Below are 17,373 nucleotides of genomic sequence, written 5' to 3'. Positions count from 1 at the left end.
ATGAGCTTTGGGGTGGGTGGTGGGGGCTGAGCGCATTCCGCTAAGCAGAAGGCATCTCTGCCTCCTGACTGTGTAGGGGACCAGGGGATGGAGAAGGAAAAAGAGGTAAAGGGATTAGTGGGCAATGTTTCCTGTGTGTGGGGAAGGGGGGGGGACTACCCGAAGAATATGCTTATCAATGCTTTACACACATGCTTAGTTTAGATAAACTGGCCAAAAGTCCATCAGTCCCTGGAAAATTAAACACAGAGACCAGAGATTCCCAAAGTGGGTTCCCTGGACCAGCAGCATCAGCCTTACCTCGAAACTTGTTAGCAACACAGATTCTCGGTTTTTGCTCCAGACCTACTGTTTCAAAAACTTTAAGTAGCCCTTCCAGGTGATTCTGGGGCCTGCCCAAGTTTGAAAACCACTGGGTAGATGAGTGTCACTGCTTAACAGTGAGGGACTCTTTATTTTTTATTTATTTATTTTTTAGTCTAAGATTTTTTTAAATTTAAATTCAATTAATTAATGTATAGTGTATCATTAGTTTCGGAGGTAGCGTTCGGTGATTCATCAGTTGCATAGAACACCCAGTGCTCATCACATCACGTGCCCTCCTTAATGCCCAGCACCCCGTTACCCCATTCCCCCCATCCACCTGTCCTCCAGGAACCCTGTTTGTTTCCTAGAGTTAAGAGTCTCTTATGGTTTGTCTCCCTCTCTGATTTCATCTTGTTTTATTTTTCCCTCCCTAAACTATGATCCTCTGCTTTGTTTCTTAAATTCCACGAGTCTTTCTCTGATTGACTTATTTCGCTTAGCATAATACCTTCTAGTTCCATCCACGTCATTGCAAGTGGCAAGATTTCATTTTGTTTTGATGGCTGAGTAGTACCCATTGTGTATATATTCCATATCTTCTTTTTTTAAAAAATATTTTATTTATTTATTTCACAGAGAGAGACACAGTGAGAGAGGGAACACAAGCAGGGGGAGTGGGAGAGGGAGAAGCAGGCTTCCCGCTGAGCAGGGAGCCCGATGCGGGGCTCGATCCCAGGACCCCGGGATCATGACCTGAGCTGAAGGCAGACGCTTAACGACTGAGCCCCCCAGGCGCCCCTATACCACATCTTTATCCATTCATCTGTCGATGGACATCTGGGCTCTTCCCACAGTTTGGCTATTGTGGACATTGCTGCTATGAACACGGGGGTGCAGGTGCCCCTTCGGATCCCTACATTTGTATCTTTGGGGCAAATACCCAGTAGTGCAATTGCTGGGTCGTAGGGTAACTCTATTTTTAGCTTCTCGGGAAACCTCCACACTCTTTTCCAGAGTGGCTGCACCAGCTTGCATTCCCACCACGAGTGTAAGAGGGCTCCCCTTTCTTCACATAGTGAGGGACTCTTGAAACCTTACCTGGGCAGAGACACAAAAGCCAGCCTTCTCCGAGAAATGGCAGTGTCCTTGTCCCCAGTCCTCGGCAGCCCAGGGAGGGTAGTGACCTACCTTGGGTCACGTGAGTGTGAGCAATGGTGCCGCCCCTGGCCTGTGGATCTCATTCCCACTCTGCAGGAGTTTATGAATCTATTTGTGAAGACCCTGGAGGAGGGAGGGCCTATCACTTACTTCTCTGTGTCAAAGAGATATGACAGATTTCCATATCAACATTTACACCCTGTTTTTAAAGTCCCATTTGTGCTGTCGGACCTCACGAAGACAGAAAATGAGAAATGTCAAGCGAATCGGTCATAACCGCTCTGAAATGGGGGGTGGCTGAGTTGGAGCCCTTCCCTCACGCCATGCCCGAGGAGCCAGACAGCAATGAAGAACGAGGAGCAGAAGAAAAGGTTATAAAAATGTTTAGTCTTTGCTTTATTGAGTTACAACAAATGAGCAACAAGTTAGAAAAAATGGTTGTTTTTTTTTTTTCCAAACTCCCTAGCATTTTATTTGTGCAGTGTACCCAAATGGGGGGCAATGGCGGGGGCGGTTTGCAAACACAACTCATATTGCAACATTTACACCAGATAGGTCTCTTGGTTTTTCCTCTTTAAAAGTTAGGACTAACTGGAAAGAAAAAAAAAAGTGCACTCAGGAATCTAAAATTGGCCCAAAAACAAACACACAAACAAACAAAAATCAATTCATGGTGAGGCTTCAAACTGAAATCTTGTCAAAAACCACACTGAGAAAAAGCCAGTCAGGAACAGAAATCAAAACCGAAGCTGTTCATCTTTGTACCACCTAGATAGGAAGACCTCTTTTTGTTTCAATTTCATAGAAGTAATGGTAATGCTAAAAAGGTGGGAGCCCTTTCTGCTGGTATCTGAAAAGAGGCTGAAAGTGGGGAGCCATCTGCTCCCCAGGTCTCTGGTGCTGGCTCGGCCCAAGGTCAGCCGAAGAGGCCAGTCGGTTGAGAAACCAGATCTACCTGTTGGCAGTTCTGAAAGCCTTGTGCGTGGCTAAACAGGGGCCCCAGGGGTGGCTGGGGGAAGAACTGGAAATGGATCTGATCGGGAAGATCTGTCATCTGTAAACCCTCTCAAAGTGGAGACAGATGCCCCAATCCTAGCCCTTCCCACAGAGAAATCGCCCAAATTTCAAACTACTTTAAAAAAAAAAAAGGAACTCTCCCTACCTAAAATCCAGTAGATACAATGGCACTAATGCTAACATCCCCCCTCCCCAAAATTAATAAAATAAAGTTTTAAAAAAAGAAAAGGAGAAAAAGAGAAAAGCACGTGTGATCAGCCCTCCCGCCTGGAAAAAACCTTACAATGGTAGTGCTGGAAAAGGACGTTGCCCTTGATTAAAAAGGTAACAAAATTCCCACATTGTACAAATTGGTTCCAGTATAGCAAGAGGGGGGGGGGGGCCAGGGCGAAGGCGCAAACTATTTACAGGGACCCACTGAAAACGCAGTAGTAGGACTTTGGCACTATGAACAATTCCCACCGGTCCTCTGGGCGGTGTGAGTGAGGAATGGGGTTCTTGTACCCTGCAGCCACGCGCCCGCTAAGTGGTTCCACTTGGAGTCTCTGGCCAGGGTGGCCCACGGCCGGGGAGGGAGGTTCTCTTCTTTCGTTAAAGACAGAGAGTCCCCTTTATCAGCAATGCAGTTCTGATGGACGTCCCTAGGAAGACGACACAAAACCAGAGACAAGATGTCAGGAGATGATCATTCCTGGGGGGAGGGGGCAGGGTTTGCTCTTCCTGGCTTTCCTGGGGAGGACCCCTTCCAAAGCCATCCTGGGGCTTGCAGGAGAGAAAAGTGCCCAGGTTTGGGGCCAGGTTTTTTTTTTTTTTTTTTTTTTAAGATTTTATTTATTTGAGAGACAGAGAGAGCACGAGCAGGGAGGAGGGGCAGAGGGAGAGGGAGAAGCAGACTGCCCGCTGAGCAGGGAGCCCGATTCGGGGCTCGATCCCAGGACCTCGAGATCATGACCTGAGCTGAAGGCAGACGCTTCACCAACTGAGCCACCCAGGTGCGCTGGGGCCAGTTTTTTAAAAAGGCATGTGTGTTTCTGAGCCCAGTCTGACATCACAGGAAGCGCCCCCAGAATCAGGCTTTTGAAAACAGCAGGGTCTTCCGGGCAAGTGGAGGTGGTGCCCTGGCATTGTTTACATCATTATAAGGCCCTTTCCTTATTCCTGTGTGTTGGGGGGGCGGCCAGACACAGTGGTTCCTAAGAGGTTCCAGAGTCCGACAAACTGGATTCGTGTCCTAACTATTTTGTTTACTGACAGTTGGGCCATACACATGTGACTTAATCTCTCTAGGGCTTAGTTTTTGCTTCTGCAAAATGGGTCATAATAGGTGCTGATTAAGTAAGCTGACATACGCCCCAGCATTTGGCACAGTGTCAGGTACGCGGCTACATAGTAAGTAGTATAATTGGTAAGTATACTACACAGTATTATATACCTTTGTTGTTTTTGTTAGGTGCAGCCTTTTCCAAGCATGGTAGGATCATAACGAGATGAGACATTTTAGGTGTATTTTTAATTTGATGTTCATGTCAAGCCCAGTGGTGTGCGACCATTATCCCCATCTTACGGCTGAGGAGACTGAGCACAGGGGGGGCTAAATACTTTGCCCAAGGTCACACAGCCAGGAAGTGGCCCAGTCAGGGTCCCAGAATGTCACCGGTGTGGAGATTCCTTTATAGAGGTAAGTAATCAAGTTAAAATGAGGTCATTAGGATGGCCCCTAATCCAATACAACTGGTGACGTCGTTTACAGGGAATCCGGACACAGACGGATTCACGCAGGGAGGACACCACGCGAAGACAAAGGCAGAGACCATGGTGATGCATCTAGAAGCCTATGGATGCCGAGGGCTGCCAGCTACCCACCAGAAGCCAGGAGAGAGGCGTGGAGCAGACTCTCCCTCACAGCCCACAGAAAGAAACCAACCCTGCCAACACCAGACTTGCAGTCTCCAGAACTGTGAGAGAATACAGTTCTGCTGTGGAAGCCACCCGCTTGAAGGCAGCCCTAGGAAGTGAAGACGGACCGCCCTTATTGCCCCGTGGGCTCCCAGGATCTGGAGCTCCGGGCAGAGGAATCCCAGGGGAGGGCGCAGGGCTGGCAAGGGGACAGCACCAGTCCAGTGCGGGCACAGGGACCACTGCCAGCCTCCTGCGAACTCGGCTGAGTGGAAAGAGTGGAGTAGTGAGGATCCAGGCTCTGCCACGTCACTTCATGTCCCCGAGACTCGCTTCCGTACTTCACACCTGCCGGGCCGCTGCGAGGGTCACAGAGGAGGAGTGCCCAGCAAGCAGGTGCTCCCCAAAGACTGCTTCATTTTTCCATGAGGAAGGCCAGGTGTAAAACCGGGGCTGTAGGGGTCAGTGAGCTCGTGTGTGTGTGTGTGTGCGTGTGTGTGTGTGCGCACGCGCATGCAAGGAGACCCATTTTCTTTCCCTCTCAAAAATGGGACGGAACTCCGTCCCTTCGAGTGAATGGCACAAACTCTCCCACTTTTAGACAGACCCCAGCATTGAGGTGGTTCTTCATCCAGCAGTGTTAGGATTCCCTGTGTCATTTCTTGTGGACATGAACACACATAATCCTGCAACCAGATGTATTAATGAAGAAAAGAACTACCGAACAAAGCCCTTAAACCAGCCCCCGCCCCCCGCCCAAAACAGACTGCAAGGGCCAAAGGGTGACCCGGAGAACAAGAGACAGAGCTGCTTTTGCAGAGACCCCGGGTGTCTGTGGATGGCTCTGCGCCCTTGGGAGCACCTCTGAAGCCGCCAGACTTCAGCTCTCCTTGACCTCTCCCGGGGTGCGTCGCAGTGGCCAGGGCCGGGGTGGGGGCGGCTGAGCTCTCAGAGTGAGGCTGGGAAGCTGCTGGAAACAGAAGGCAGGGCCGTGTCCCCGGGAGGGACACAGCAGTGACCCAGGCGCCTCCCCCGGGGGCAGCCCGGGCTAGCCACAGGCTGCTTCCCCGGAAGGCCTTGCTCCCCAGTGCGCTGGGGTCTCCTTGTGAGAGGCTTCTGCGCCTGGGCATCCCCAGCACAACCGTATCACGCTGTCTTCCAACCGCCTGGTCAACTGTACATCCTGGGAGGACGAGGGCGGGGCCCACAGCGTTCACGGCTGACCCCTGGGCCCCCTCCCTGCACTGGGTCTGGCCCCCACAGGATACTCCAAAGTTCATTAGTGAATGAAAGACGGGAAAAGCACGGTGCTTTTGGAGGGGTGGCTGGTTACACAAGGTTGGTGGCAGAGCCCCCGCCTCAGGTTTCTATTTTCGAGTAGCACAGTGATTTTGAGGATGTGGCCGCTTGCTAATCCCCTGCGCTTCTAGCTGCAATCCTACCCCTGGGTCAGAGACATTCCCCTCTGCAGAGAACCAGTGACCCAATGGATTGATTACTTGATCCCGCGGAGCACCGGATCTCAGCTTTGGGAGGAAAGAGCAAGGTCATCAGGCCCTTTGCTTATGGCCACTATTCAAACACCTCTACCAGGCGGACACCCAGCCTTTCCCTAAACACTGCCCAGGACAGGGGACCCTCTGCCTCCACAGCGGCCCCTTTCTACCTTGGGGACAGCTTGGAAGGTTAAAAAGTACTATCCAATTCTTTAGCAACATCTGCCTCTTTATTACTTTACACGTTAGGGAAACATGAAACAATTAGAATTCTTTCCCCATGTGTTACCTTTCTGTTTCTCCATCTCTTTAATCTTCCCTGTAGGGATTTCCCTAAGCCCTGTGGACTCGGGAGAGAGGAACACTGTACTCCGTGAGAAAGGAAAACAAGCACTGTGATAGTGATTTATTATCTGAATAATGTTTGAGTCAAACTTTCTTTTCTTGAGAGGGGGCATGGTCTGATTTTAATTAGAACTGGGAGAAGGAAAACAGGGTGGCAGGGAGAGGGATTGAGCAATTTCCCAGGGGACCAGGAAGACTCCATCCCATCCCAAATCGTTCCCATGCCAGGCCACGGTCACCTCAGGCACATCTGGCCAGCGCTCTTTCCCTGCAGCAGTCGGGGGAGCCTCTGGGCTTGGGAAAATTGCTGAGACTTAAAAGCCAGGTAAATCTGCCCCCAGGCTGCTTGCAAGGAGACTCGATGGCGGAAGGAATCAGAGGGGCTACTGGCTCTTCCCGCCCTTTTTCCATCCGAGAACATTATCCAGAGGAGTCCAAAGAATTTGAGCAAACTGAATTGTATTTTTAACTCACAAGGCATAGCCCTCGTGTTTATGCATGTGGATTTGGGTTTGAAGGCAAGCTCCCCCACTTTCCAGTTCAACGATTTTGGATGAGTTACCTTTCTGGGCCTCATTTTCTCCCACCATAAGGTGAAAAAAAAAATGTTGACTTCAGAGCATTGTCAACACATGCAAAGTGCCTGGTACAGTAAGGGCTCAGCTCCCCACCCCCACCCCTCTGAGATGCAATTAACACCCAATGACATGAGCTTGTACAAGTGGGGCCCCAACTGAAAAAGTCAACTTGGAAAGGCAGGAAGCAGTTGGCCAAGGTCTTCTCCATATAGAAGAGTCAATTCCGAGTAGGCAGCTGAGCATTGCTGATGCTAAGGCTAATGCCCCCTCCCCGCCACCCCGATTAGGGGATTTCACCTGTATTATTTCATTTAATCTTGACAGCAACAGACAACTCTATTAGTGCTATGGACTGAATTATGTCCCCTCCCCCACCATTCATCTGTTGAAGCCCAATCTGCAATATGACTGTACTGGGAGATGGGCCTTCAAGGTGATTATGGTTAAATGAGGTCATAGGGGTGGGGCCCTAGTGTCCTTCTAAGGAGTGCACATGCACAGAGGAAGGACCAGGAGAGCACACAGAGATAAGGTAGCCGCCTGCAAGCCAAGGAGAGATGCCTCACCAGCCACCAACCCTGCTGGCACCTGGATCTTGAGCTTTCAGCCCCCAGAAGGGTGACGAAATGAATCTATGTTGTTTAAGCCACTCAGTCTGTGGCCTTCTGTTCTGGCAGCCCTAGTTGGCTAATATTGTAAGTGTTAAGGTTACAGAAACTTACTCATAAGAGAGAATAAAGTAATGGGCATGTGGATGCTCTAGAATTTTCCACCATCCATCCTCCATTTACCACTAGGGCAGAAAGGTCTGAACACCCAGATCTCTGCAACATGACTTTCCTTTCACTCCTTCCTGGAGTATCTCAGAGTGCCTCAACCTTTCTCTACAGGATCATTCACACAGAATCACCTAGAGTCTTCCTTATTGGTGAGGTAGAGGAGTTTCAAGGGAAATTTGGATTATACGTGAGTCCACTTAGCACTCTGGCTTTTAACCCCTGTATGTCTATGAAGTGTGAACTCAGGCAAATCACAGCCACAATGGCTACCTTTTAGGTCCCCTGATGTCTTAAGTTCCCTCTGGCCTCAGGGCCTTTGAGTATGCTGTATCTTCTGCCTGGAATGCTGGCCCCCTCCTCTCCGCTCAGCCAGCTTGTACTTGACTTTTTGGATTTCATTTATTAGCTCTCCAGAGAAAACTCCCCCAACCACTTAAATCAAGTCTAATTCCCCAATTCTATATTCTCACAGACCATGTACCTTTCCTTCAAAAAACTGGTCAGCATGGCAGTCTTTCCTTTTGGTTTGCTTAAAGCTTCATCCCTCACTAGACTGTGGGCTCCATGAGGTCAGGGACATGCTGGGCACCACAGCCCCCCAGGGTCTGGCAAACACCGCAAATCCCTGATGCACGAAGAAGCCAAGTCACTTATGATGGATGCCTCTGGACCAGGAACTTCCTCTTCCTGGGGGGCCCGCATCCTTCCTCTGACAAATGAGGGAACTTAGACTTCATGGTTCCTAAGTTGCTACAAGCTTCCCAAAGCACAGTGAGAGTTCCTAACGTGAGAAGCTCCAGAATTAGGTAAATGGAAGTAGTCACATTTAACTCTCCATTAGGCGCCGGGGCAGCAAGGCTAATGTGCAGTCCCTGAGAAGCATCGCCCAGTAAATACCCAGTGAGGGATTCTCCAGTAGACCTTTTCCTTCAGCTGCTCACACACATGGAAAGCAAACTGTCCCCAGCGCCTCTATTCTGCCTGCTGTCAGCCATTGGGGCTACCGAGTGATGGAAAACAATGAGGAGGAGCAAAGGATTGAAATACCAGATTCCAGACAACTGAGAGCCAACTATGTTTGTATTCTCAGGGTGGTTCAATACATTGCTATTCCGCATCCACTCTGAATCAGGCACTGGGGACCCAGAGATTAATGGGATATGGTCCCTGTGTTCAAGGGTCTGGTGGCGGAGAGACAGGGAAACAGATAATTACATTTTCATCCATCCATCCATGCATCCATCCTTCCATCCGTCCACTCATTCAAATATCTGTATTTAGACAGCTAATCTGAACAGATGTGGGGGCACACATATCCTGGATCCTAAATTATAGCCAGGATGCAACACTTGGTAGCCTTGAATTTTTGAAGCAAGCTGAACTGTAGAAAATATTTTTCTGGCATTTCACAAACTTTATCTCTTCTCCAAATCCATCCCTAAGTCATGAATTGGAAATTGTCACAAATTGGGAGGTAGCAGAGTTAGTGAATGAGCACTTGTGTATTAGTTTTTGTGTGTAGTATTAAGAAATGGCCAAGTCCTGCTGGTCTGGCCTGAGCTATACTGGTGCTGCCCCTGTGGCTGGGTCGGGCGCTGGCCTGACAGACAAGGGGTGGCCTTCAGCCTCCACCAGCCTCGAGATGGGGAACCCAGGGCAAGTCTCTCTGAGCCTCAGTTTTGCCCTCTGCAAAATGGGAAGAAAGCCACACCTACCTCACGGGGGATGAAGTGAAGTTTAAATGATTTACTGGATGTGCTTAGAAGAATCCCAAGCACATGGCAGAGACCAGTAAATAGAAACTCTTAGTAGTAGGAGTACTGGGATGTTCCATCTGGCCAAACATCGAGGCATATGTCTGGCCATGTGTGGCTCAAGTATTCTGACTCATTTTTCGGAAAGGAGGAATTTACTGTTCAGCCTCTTACCAGGACAGGTCTCTCAATGGATGGCTCGATGATTAGACCTAGAGGTTGAGTCAAGACAACACAATTCAAGGTTTGGAAAGGACTCGTTACCTTTCTGTCTAACCTCAAGGCTGAGGGAGCCCAGCTTGAATCGGACGCTGTCGTAAGCCTTGGGAAGCTCTAGCAGAGGGGATGTTTAACTCCAACAGAGGGGGAAACCCAGGTGTCTGCTCTCAGGGGCTCACCCAAGTTCATCCTCTCTCTCTCTCTCTCTCTTTCGTATATACGTCCCATAACACCTTTTCTGAAGCCAAAACTGTGCATTATTTTCAGGATTATTATATGTGTAACAACTGAACTCAACTGCAGCTTCCTAAATAAATATGTGTTTAAATAAAGGCATCACTGAATATTTATGAATTTCAAGAGACCCATGTGTTCAGTTCATAAAAGCTGTGAAGTAATTTGGAGGGATTTCTTCCAAGTTGAAAGGTTCCTTTAAGGGGTGCCTCTGTCCAGGATGCCACCCCCAGTGCGGATGGCAGCCCGTCTCTCCGTATAGTGGCACCTCGGAAATATCAGGAAGCCAAGTAGGGATGTCAGATGTCACCAGGTGTCAAGCAGATCTTAGCATCTTGTTTAGGAACATTTTTCAGCTCATGCTTGTGGCGTTTACCATAAAGAAATGTAAAAGGGGGTTTCTGGGTGTTCCTGATTTTTTTTGCGGGGGAGAGAGGGGAAGAAAGCAGCTAGTTCCTTCATCTCCGAAGTATCTAGTGTTTAATGGTCGATTCTAAACACCCTAGGTATTCCCCACCTCCCAACCCCACCGCTGGGGGGGTCAGCCAGAAATGGGGAATTTCCGTCAAAAATAGAGAGCCAGAGACAGCCGAAGGAGCCAGGGCTCTGGGGTGGAGCCGAGGGGCTGGGAGAATGGGGTAAGCTCCTTGGTTTCTGAGCCTCAAGTTTCTGGGTTTATAAAAATCAAGAGGGGCCCCTGGGTGGCTCAGTTGAGTGTCTGACTCTTGATTTTGGCTCGGGTCATGATCTCAGGGTCATAGGATCGAGCCCATAAAACTTAAAAAAGAAAAAAAATCTAGAGAAGCTTACCTGTCAGTGTCACTAGGAGCACTGAGTGAGAGCATCTGTGGCCAGAGCACTTAGCCCCGCCTCGGGTCCTCAGGAGGCCTCGTACTGCTCCCTTTCATCCTTCTGCCCTTCCCTCCAAAGCTGCTCTCTATGATTCTAGCATTGTGTCCCCTCTTTGTCTTTCTCTCGGGCCTCAGGTCAGGGGCCACACGGTGACAGCCAACATAGGTGGGCATTTTCAGCTGTTGGTGGTGGTACAGCTTGGGGGAGAAGGCATGGGGACAGGTGGCCGCAGGGGCCTCCATCTAGAGGCCTCCCTCTAGACAGCCCCCACTCAGGGATGGGGATCTGGAAGTGCCATCCGAGCTCACTCTGGGAGACAGGGACACTCAGCATTCCTATGTTCAAACTCGGCAACACGACTGGTTCGGAATCGCTCTGCCTGCTGGGGAAAACCATTGTCTTTTCTTCCAGTTGCCCTTTCCCATCGTCCCCTGAGCCCCACGCTCGGCTTGCCGGCTATGCCCCAACACTCTTGGTTCCTTAACTGTACCATTCCTTCCTTGTCTCTGGAACTTTGCCCTGTCTGCTCCTTCCACATGAACCACTCTTCCTTGTTGGTGCACTGGCTAACTCCTTCCCCTCAGCTAGCCCCTGAGACAGCTGTCCCTTCCTCCAGGCAGCCTGCCCTGACCTCAGCCTGGGTGCCCCTCCTGAGTGCTCCCGTGCACAGCTGTGCACGTCCCCATCACAGCACGGATCACCCCGGCCAGTAAAGGAAAGAGCAATTTCCTCTCTCCTCGGCCTGACTGAGCTCCATGTGAGTGAGGACTCTCATCTGTCTTCTTCATCCCGTTAACTTGGTGCTTAGCACAGAGCCTGGCACACAGTAGGTGCGCAGAATGGATCTGCTGAATTGAACCGAACCCTGTTGTCTACTCCATGGCAGGAGGAAAAGGCAATCACGCAGACTTCTGTCACGCACTGGAAGAGGTCAAGGATGGAAGACAAGGCAAACAAGGAGCTTTCAGGCAGATTCTGACTGGACAAAAAAAAAAAAAAAAAACTGCTCCCTCATTTCAACGAGGGAGATATGGGCGTGGCTGGTAGGGTCTCAAAAGAAGGCGGGAAAATAGCCAGAGGGAGGAACCAGGGTAGCCAGATGGTGGGGGGCAGTGGGTACTATCGGTGGCTTCCGTAGCCTTTAGCCCCCTCCTATCACTAGCCCCTCCCCGCTGTGCTGCATCTTCACCTGTAACCCATCATCTCCCTCCGGAAAAGTCGGGGTGGGGGGCGGGGGGGGAGAAGACTTGATGGCATCTGCAATTGGCTGTCCCTTAAATCACTGTTTCACTAGCTGATAGAACTGGCTAAAACAGGGTTTCCAGAAGACTTTATTTTGTTGCCAGGCACCTTATCTTACTACAAAATAAATGAATCGATGAGTGGCTGACCAAAGTTGTCCGAACTCATTAATAAAGAGGTATGGTAATTTCCAGGGCTCCCTTGGGAACCTTTTCAATCATTCTGGAGGTTCTTACCTTTATTTTATGATTTGAAAAGATGATGTGGGGGGCGGGGGGCGGGGTCCCCTTCTGTTACCTTTTAAGTGACCTCTGGAGAAGCCCATCCGGGCAGATTGTAAATCGCACATCTTCCTCATGCTTCCAAGCTGCCCTTGGAACGTTTCGGCTTTGGCCAAGGTGATCTTTGCCTCCTGCACCCCTCTCCCCGCTGCCCCCTCTACTCTGAACCCACCACCAAGCAGGCGCCTGGGCTTTTAGGCCTTGATGTGCACAGACCTCTCGTGAAAGCACAAACACCAGGGCTTGGGTGGCATGTCCCATCATGTGGATGACATGGCCATTAGTAACCATGGTAACCTCCCTTCCCAGGCTTTTGTGGCTCCACAGGCCTCATTTACATCAGTCTCTTCCAGATTTGAAGGGGTTCCAGGGACCCAATCAGCACAATTAGGGGCTGGGTTACTTAGTGAGATCCGTGCCTTCCTTTAGCCATGCCAAGGCAGATACCCAGACCTGTCAGGTTAAAAGACACAACCCCAGATCTCTAGCCAGTAAACTTGGTTAACTACTCTTAAAAATCCAAAAAGGAAAGAAAATGAAAAAAAAAAAAAAGGAAAAGGAAAAGACACATCCTTTTCACGTTTGTTTCTTAGAGCAGGGAACACAAAGCAGGCGAAGGATTTGTCCGTGCTACAACTGCATCTCGACTTCAGAATGGACAGGCCCCAGAGGGTGGTGGCCAAAACAGGCCACAGGCAGCAGCATCATCACCCATCAGCCTTGCAGATGGGGACACAGAATCTGCCACACCTCGTGAGTCACTACAAGGAAACTGAAGAAGCCCCCAAAAGTCTGCTTTTTGCTCCCTTTCCTGCTTCTGTTCTCGAGAGGACCTGCACCTCTGCCCTACACACGCCTTAATGTATGTCCTCCTTGTAAGGAGGGCAAGGAGTTAATGATTTCTCTGGAGTCTTCCAGCACAATAGGTAACATCCCAGGAACGACCGGGCGAGGCCGGCAGGTGCATTTGCCTATTCCAGACCCCTGGCGCTAGACATCTTATGTCCAGCCCCTCTGGGCTCCAGGGAATGAGAGACTTAGGAGGACACCTGCACCCTGTCCTTGTTCTGACCAGTTCCTGGGTGCCTGAGAGGCCACATGCACTAGACCACAATCGTTCATAAAAACCCCAGACCCCAAGCAAAGACGGGACTCATGCTCCTTTCCTTTCTGAGGTTCCCTGACCCTCCCTCCTTCTGTACCTGCTCTCTCTCTATATGTTCAGCAGACTCTGCTCTGGCATCCTGCTGGCTCACACCTGCGTTCCATCCTACGTGAAGCCAACGACCGTCTTGACTGGTCCTGCGGGACCCACTCCGGGTCTTTCGACCCGGCCTGCTGGCATCACTACTTTTCTTCCTTTTAAAAACAAGACCCCATCGTCTGTGTCAACATCTCTGTCCCCTACAGCCTCTACTGACCCTGGCAATAAAAAGAAGGAAAAGCAGCATGCTCCCCTCGTTCCCTGGGTGGAGAGCAGGTGGAGTTACCTGTTAGGCCTGGCCGGCCTCGGCAGGGATGCTGTCGGAGTCTGAGCCGGCCAGTTCTGCGGCGCCTTCGGCTGCGGTCTGACTCCAGCCGTCGGACCTGTCTGAGACGGCGTCCTCCTCTCCGACCGTGACCTCCACCCAATCCACAACACCCGACCCCTCGTTCTCGTCGCTGCCCGGGCCGTCCCCGCCGGGGCCCTCTGACCTGTCCGAGGTGGCTTCTGAAGGCTTGGCCGGAGCCCCATCTTTTGCTTGCTCGTTGCTCACTTTCACCCTGGGTACCAACTTCTCCAAGTCCTCTTCGCAGAGCTTTTTGGGGTCCTTGTAATGTGGCTGAGCCACCTCGCTCCCGTTCTTTGGGCTCTCGGTGGTGCCAGCCCTCGTGGCTCTCCTCTGCGGGGCATCATAACTGTGTTCGCCAGCCAGGTGCTGGTGCTGGGACTGCTCCATCCACTTTAAGGTCCCGGTTTTTAGCAAGCATCTGTTCTCCTTAAACCAACGCACAATTTCAGTTCGGACCAGGCCGGTCTTGGCTGCTAACTGGTCATACTCCTGGGGGGTAGGCCACTGGGTTCTTGCAAACGTGCTCCTCAGGAGATGTACCTGTTCTTGGCTTTTCGTAATTGCTGGTGAAGGGCTGGGCAGAGCACCAGCTAGCTGGGCCCCAGAGAGCTGGTCGAGCCGAGACAGAGCACCATTGGGGGCCACCACGTCTTGGCCTTTTTTGCCAGCCCCCATGGAATCCAAGACAGCTTGCTCCATGCTGTCCCGAAGCTTCCGTCTCTCCGAGAACCAGGATTCAATCTCTCTCCTGCTCAGTTTCGTGTCCACCCTTAGCCTATCCAGTTCTACTTGGGTCGGGAAGGAGCTTTTCAAAAAGCTGTCTTCCAGGATTTTAACCTGACCCTGGGTTTTTTCTTTGAATTTCTGTGGGGCAAAGTCTGGGTATGCGTGGTATGTGCGGCCGTGTCGGGAGGCTGCGATGGCCAGCTGGTCTTTGGCAAGGGATTCGCTGGTGATGTGGACGATGCCTCTTTGACACCGGTACCGGTGGTCGCTGAACCACTTCTTGATCTCACTCCTGGCAAGGCCGGTCACCTCGATGAGCCGATAGACCTCCGCATCGTCAGGGAACTGGCTCTGGAGAAAGCTCGCCTTGAGATGTGCGATCTGCTCCTTTGTCTTCTTGCGGTCGCTGGCCGGGGTCAGTGAAGGGTTGGCCACCTTGGGTGGGGGCTCTGGCACCTGAGCGACATGTGGACGCTTGGGCTCGGAGGCAGCTTGGGGAGTCACTAAAGGTCTCTTCTGGCCGTGGTTGGTCACTCCGGCCACTGCAAGCGTGATAGGGGAGCAGGAGACGGTTGTTGACCCGCTCGTCACCTGAGTCAGCACCAGGCTGGTCTGGCCGAGAATCTGGCATGGCAGCGCTGTCTGGAGGATGGGCTGTGACATCTTTGTGGGCGCCAACTGGGCTGGCAGCACGGTGATCGTCGGGGGTACCGACTGGATGGTGCCATTAAACATCTTTTTCCGGGCCTCCTCCACCTCCTCTGGGGACCAGCTAATGCCGTGCTTTAAGCGCTGTGTGGCAAACCAGATTCTGATGTGCTCCTCTGGGTGTTTGGAAGCAGCGGTTAGCCAGGACAACTCAGCCTGCGTTGGGTAAGGGAACTTGTTGAAGGAGTTGATCATGGTGGCATTCGTGTCCAGGGCGGAGTTGTATTTGGTAGTATTCAGCGGGACAGGGACCTTGGGGACAAGGTTGATATTTGGTGGGAGCTGGACAGAAGGCATGACATGCCCTAGCGTGTCCTGGAGGAGCTCCACGCCTCCGAGTCTGGAGAGGATCTCAGCCGCGTCGGTCACCAGGCGGGCCGTCCCCTCCACGTGGTTCTCGGGGGTGGCTTCCTCGGGCTTCTTGGGCACCTTCTTGGCATCAGCTTTTGGTTTCCCTGGCTTCATGATGGGGGTCTTACTCACGGAGATTCCAGGATCACTGTCACCGCTCGCCGGGCCGCTGGTGGCGATGGACACGACGTGGTTGGTGGCTTCGATGGACTGCTCTAAGACAGTCTGATTATTGCGCTTGATCAACTTCAGCTTGAAGTTTGTCTCCCCGGGATGGAACTTGGAGTTGTGGTCAGACAAGGAGTCGTATTTTTTGGTTGTGAAGTTACATTCGGCACACACGTAGAGGGGGTTGAGAATCACGTTGGGGTGCTGCATGTCGACGTGCTCCGTGAACTCGTTCAGGTTCTGCGTGGAGTAGGGGCAGTATTTGCATTCATAACCACCTTGGAGTTTTTTGGATTGGTTTTCCCCTGTAGATTTCACCTCTATCACTTCATTTTCTTTGGAAGAGTTTTCGGGTTCCACTGTCCAACTGTCCTTGGCTGCTTCAGGCTGCGGCGTGCTGATTCCTTTCTCTTTGGCCCTGTCTCCTTCCTCGGGCACATCCTGTTCTACTACTTGTGGTGTCCGAACCATGCATGGGGTGGTGGATTTTCGCTTGCTCGCCATGCTGCCTGTCTGCGTGCAATAGCTTAATTTGGGGGGTGGGGTGGGTGGGCAGGTAGGAAAGGGGCAGTGCAATTTTTGGAACAAGTAAGATAAAAGGCTCTGGGCTTTTATTCCCCCACCAATGGCTTTGGCTTCCCTTGAGTGCTGAAGTCTAATGTTCGAGTGTTGAGAATGATCTCAGCACAGAAAATTGTCACTGCGCCAATGGCTACACACAAGAGGCAGCATCATATCTGTGGGATAAGAACAAAGACAGGGTCAGTGTTTTTCCATAAGGCGGGAGAAGCTAGCATTTCTTTCTAACCCACCCCAACTGGCCCCCCAGACAAAGCAAACACCTAGGTAAGGGCAGGCGGTGAGAGTGGGGCACATGAAAATGAAAGATCATATTCTTCTCTTCCTTTCTCTGGAAACAGCAGTGGGAACTGGCCTAGAGCAAGCAAACGAGGGTGCAGGTCACTCGTTCATGTTTAGAGGCAAACAGATACAGAAAAGCAACAAAGGCACTGAGCGGTGTGTGGGCTGGTGGGGAGGGGATATCGAAGACGAGAGGCCACTGGGCTCTCAAGCTACTTAAATTGATGCTACATCAGAAGCAAGACGCATACCTGGGGCCAGCAAGTGGTGTTTACACGGGCATTAGAAAATGGGTATCGACGTTTGATTCTTATCATAAGAGTAAAATCACCAGTAGAGAAAATCCAGAAAATGCTTTGAAGTATAAAGGAGAAAAAAATCACCCCAAATAGTTCCTTCCTTTCACTCATTGAAAGGTCCCTCATTTCTAGAAATATTGAGCAAAATGACGATTTAAAAAAAATGGCTGCATGGTATTATCTTGTAGGGACAGACCACAAGTGATGTATTTAGCCATTCAACTTTTGTTGGACATTTATTTCCAATTTTTGGTTCATCTCAACGAAATTATAGTCAATACCCGGAGTCCTTACTTCTGACAACGACCTTTGGATGAATGCTTAGATATAGAAGCACTGGGTCAAAGAGTTTGTGCATTTGAAGTTCTCTTGACTCATATGGCCAACTTTTGCACCAGCCAACCTTTGCCTTGGCAGTGAACGAGAATGCCCGACTTACCACTCTACCTGTATGAAATATCACCGTGAAAAAGCCTTGCCAGTTAGACGCTTAATCTAAGCTTCAGCTTCAATTTTAATATGCCTTTGTGTTTTCCTTGATTGCTAATCA

At 50.7% G+C, this 17,373-nt stretch overlaps 1 protein-coding gene across 4 annotated transcripts in view; it reads right to left on the bottom strand.

The window, feature by feature from the left end:
• Positions 1 to 1,836: 1,836 nt before the first annotated feature.
• Positions 1,837 to 17,373, bottom strand: part of ZHX2 (zinc fingers and homeoboxes 2) — a 153,970-nt gene continuing 138,433 nt past the window's right edge. For all 4 annotated transcript variants that reach the window (XM_025871056.2, XM_025871055.2, XM_025871058.2 and 1 more), the window contains 2 exons: positions 13,648 to 16,400; positions 1,837 to 3,122 (listed from right to left, as the gene is read on the bottom strand). In XM_025871056.2, the coding sequence (XP_025726841.1) occupies positions 13,651 to 16,167 (2,517 nt within the window). In that variant the 5' untranslated portion in view covers positions 16,168 to 16,400 and the 3' untranslated portion in view covers positions 1,837 to 3,122; positions 13,648 to 13,650. The remainder of the gene's footprint in view (positions 3,123 to 13,647; positions 16,401 to 17,373) is intronic.

Source organism: Callorhinus ursinus, unplaced genomic scaffold (genome assembly GCF_003265705.2).
Source record: "Callorhinus ursinus isolate GAN/ISIS: 27379988/994484 unplaced genomic scaffold, GSC_fseal_2.0 scaffold5, whole genome shotgun sequence".
Taxonomy (NCBI): domain Eukaryota; kingdom Metazoa; phylum Chordata; class Mammalia; order Carnivora; family Otariidae; genus Callorhinus; species Callorhinus ursinus.
The sequence above is the reverse complement of the archived record's forward strand: the minus strand, read 5'-3'. Positions and strand labels throughout refer to the sequence as shown.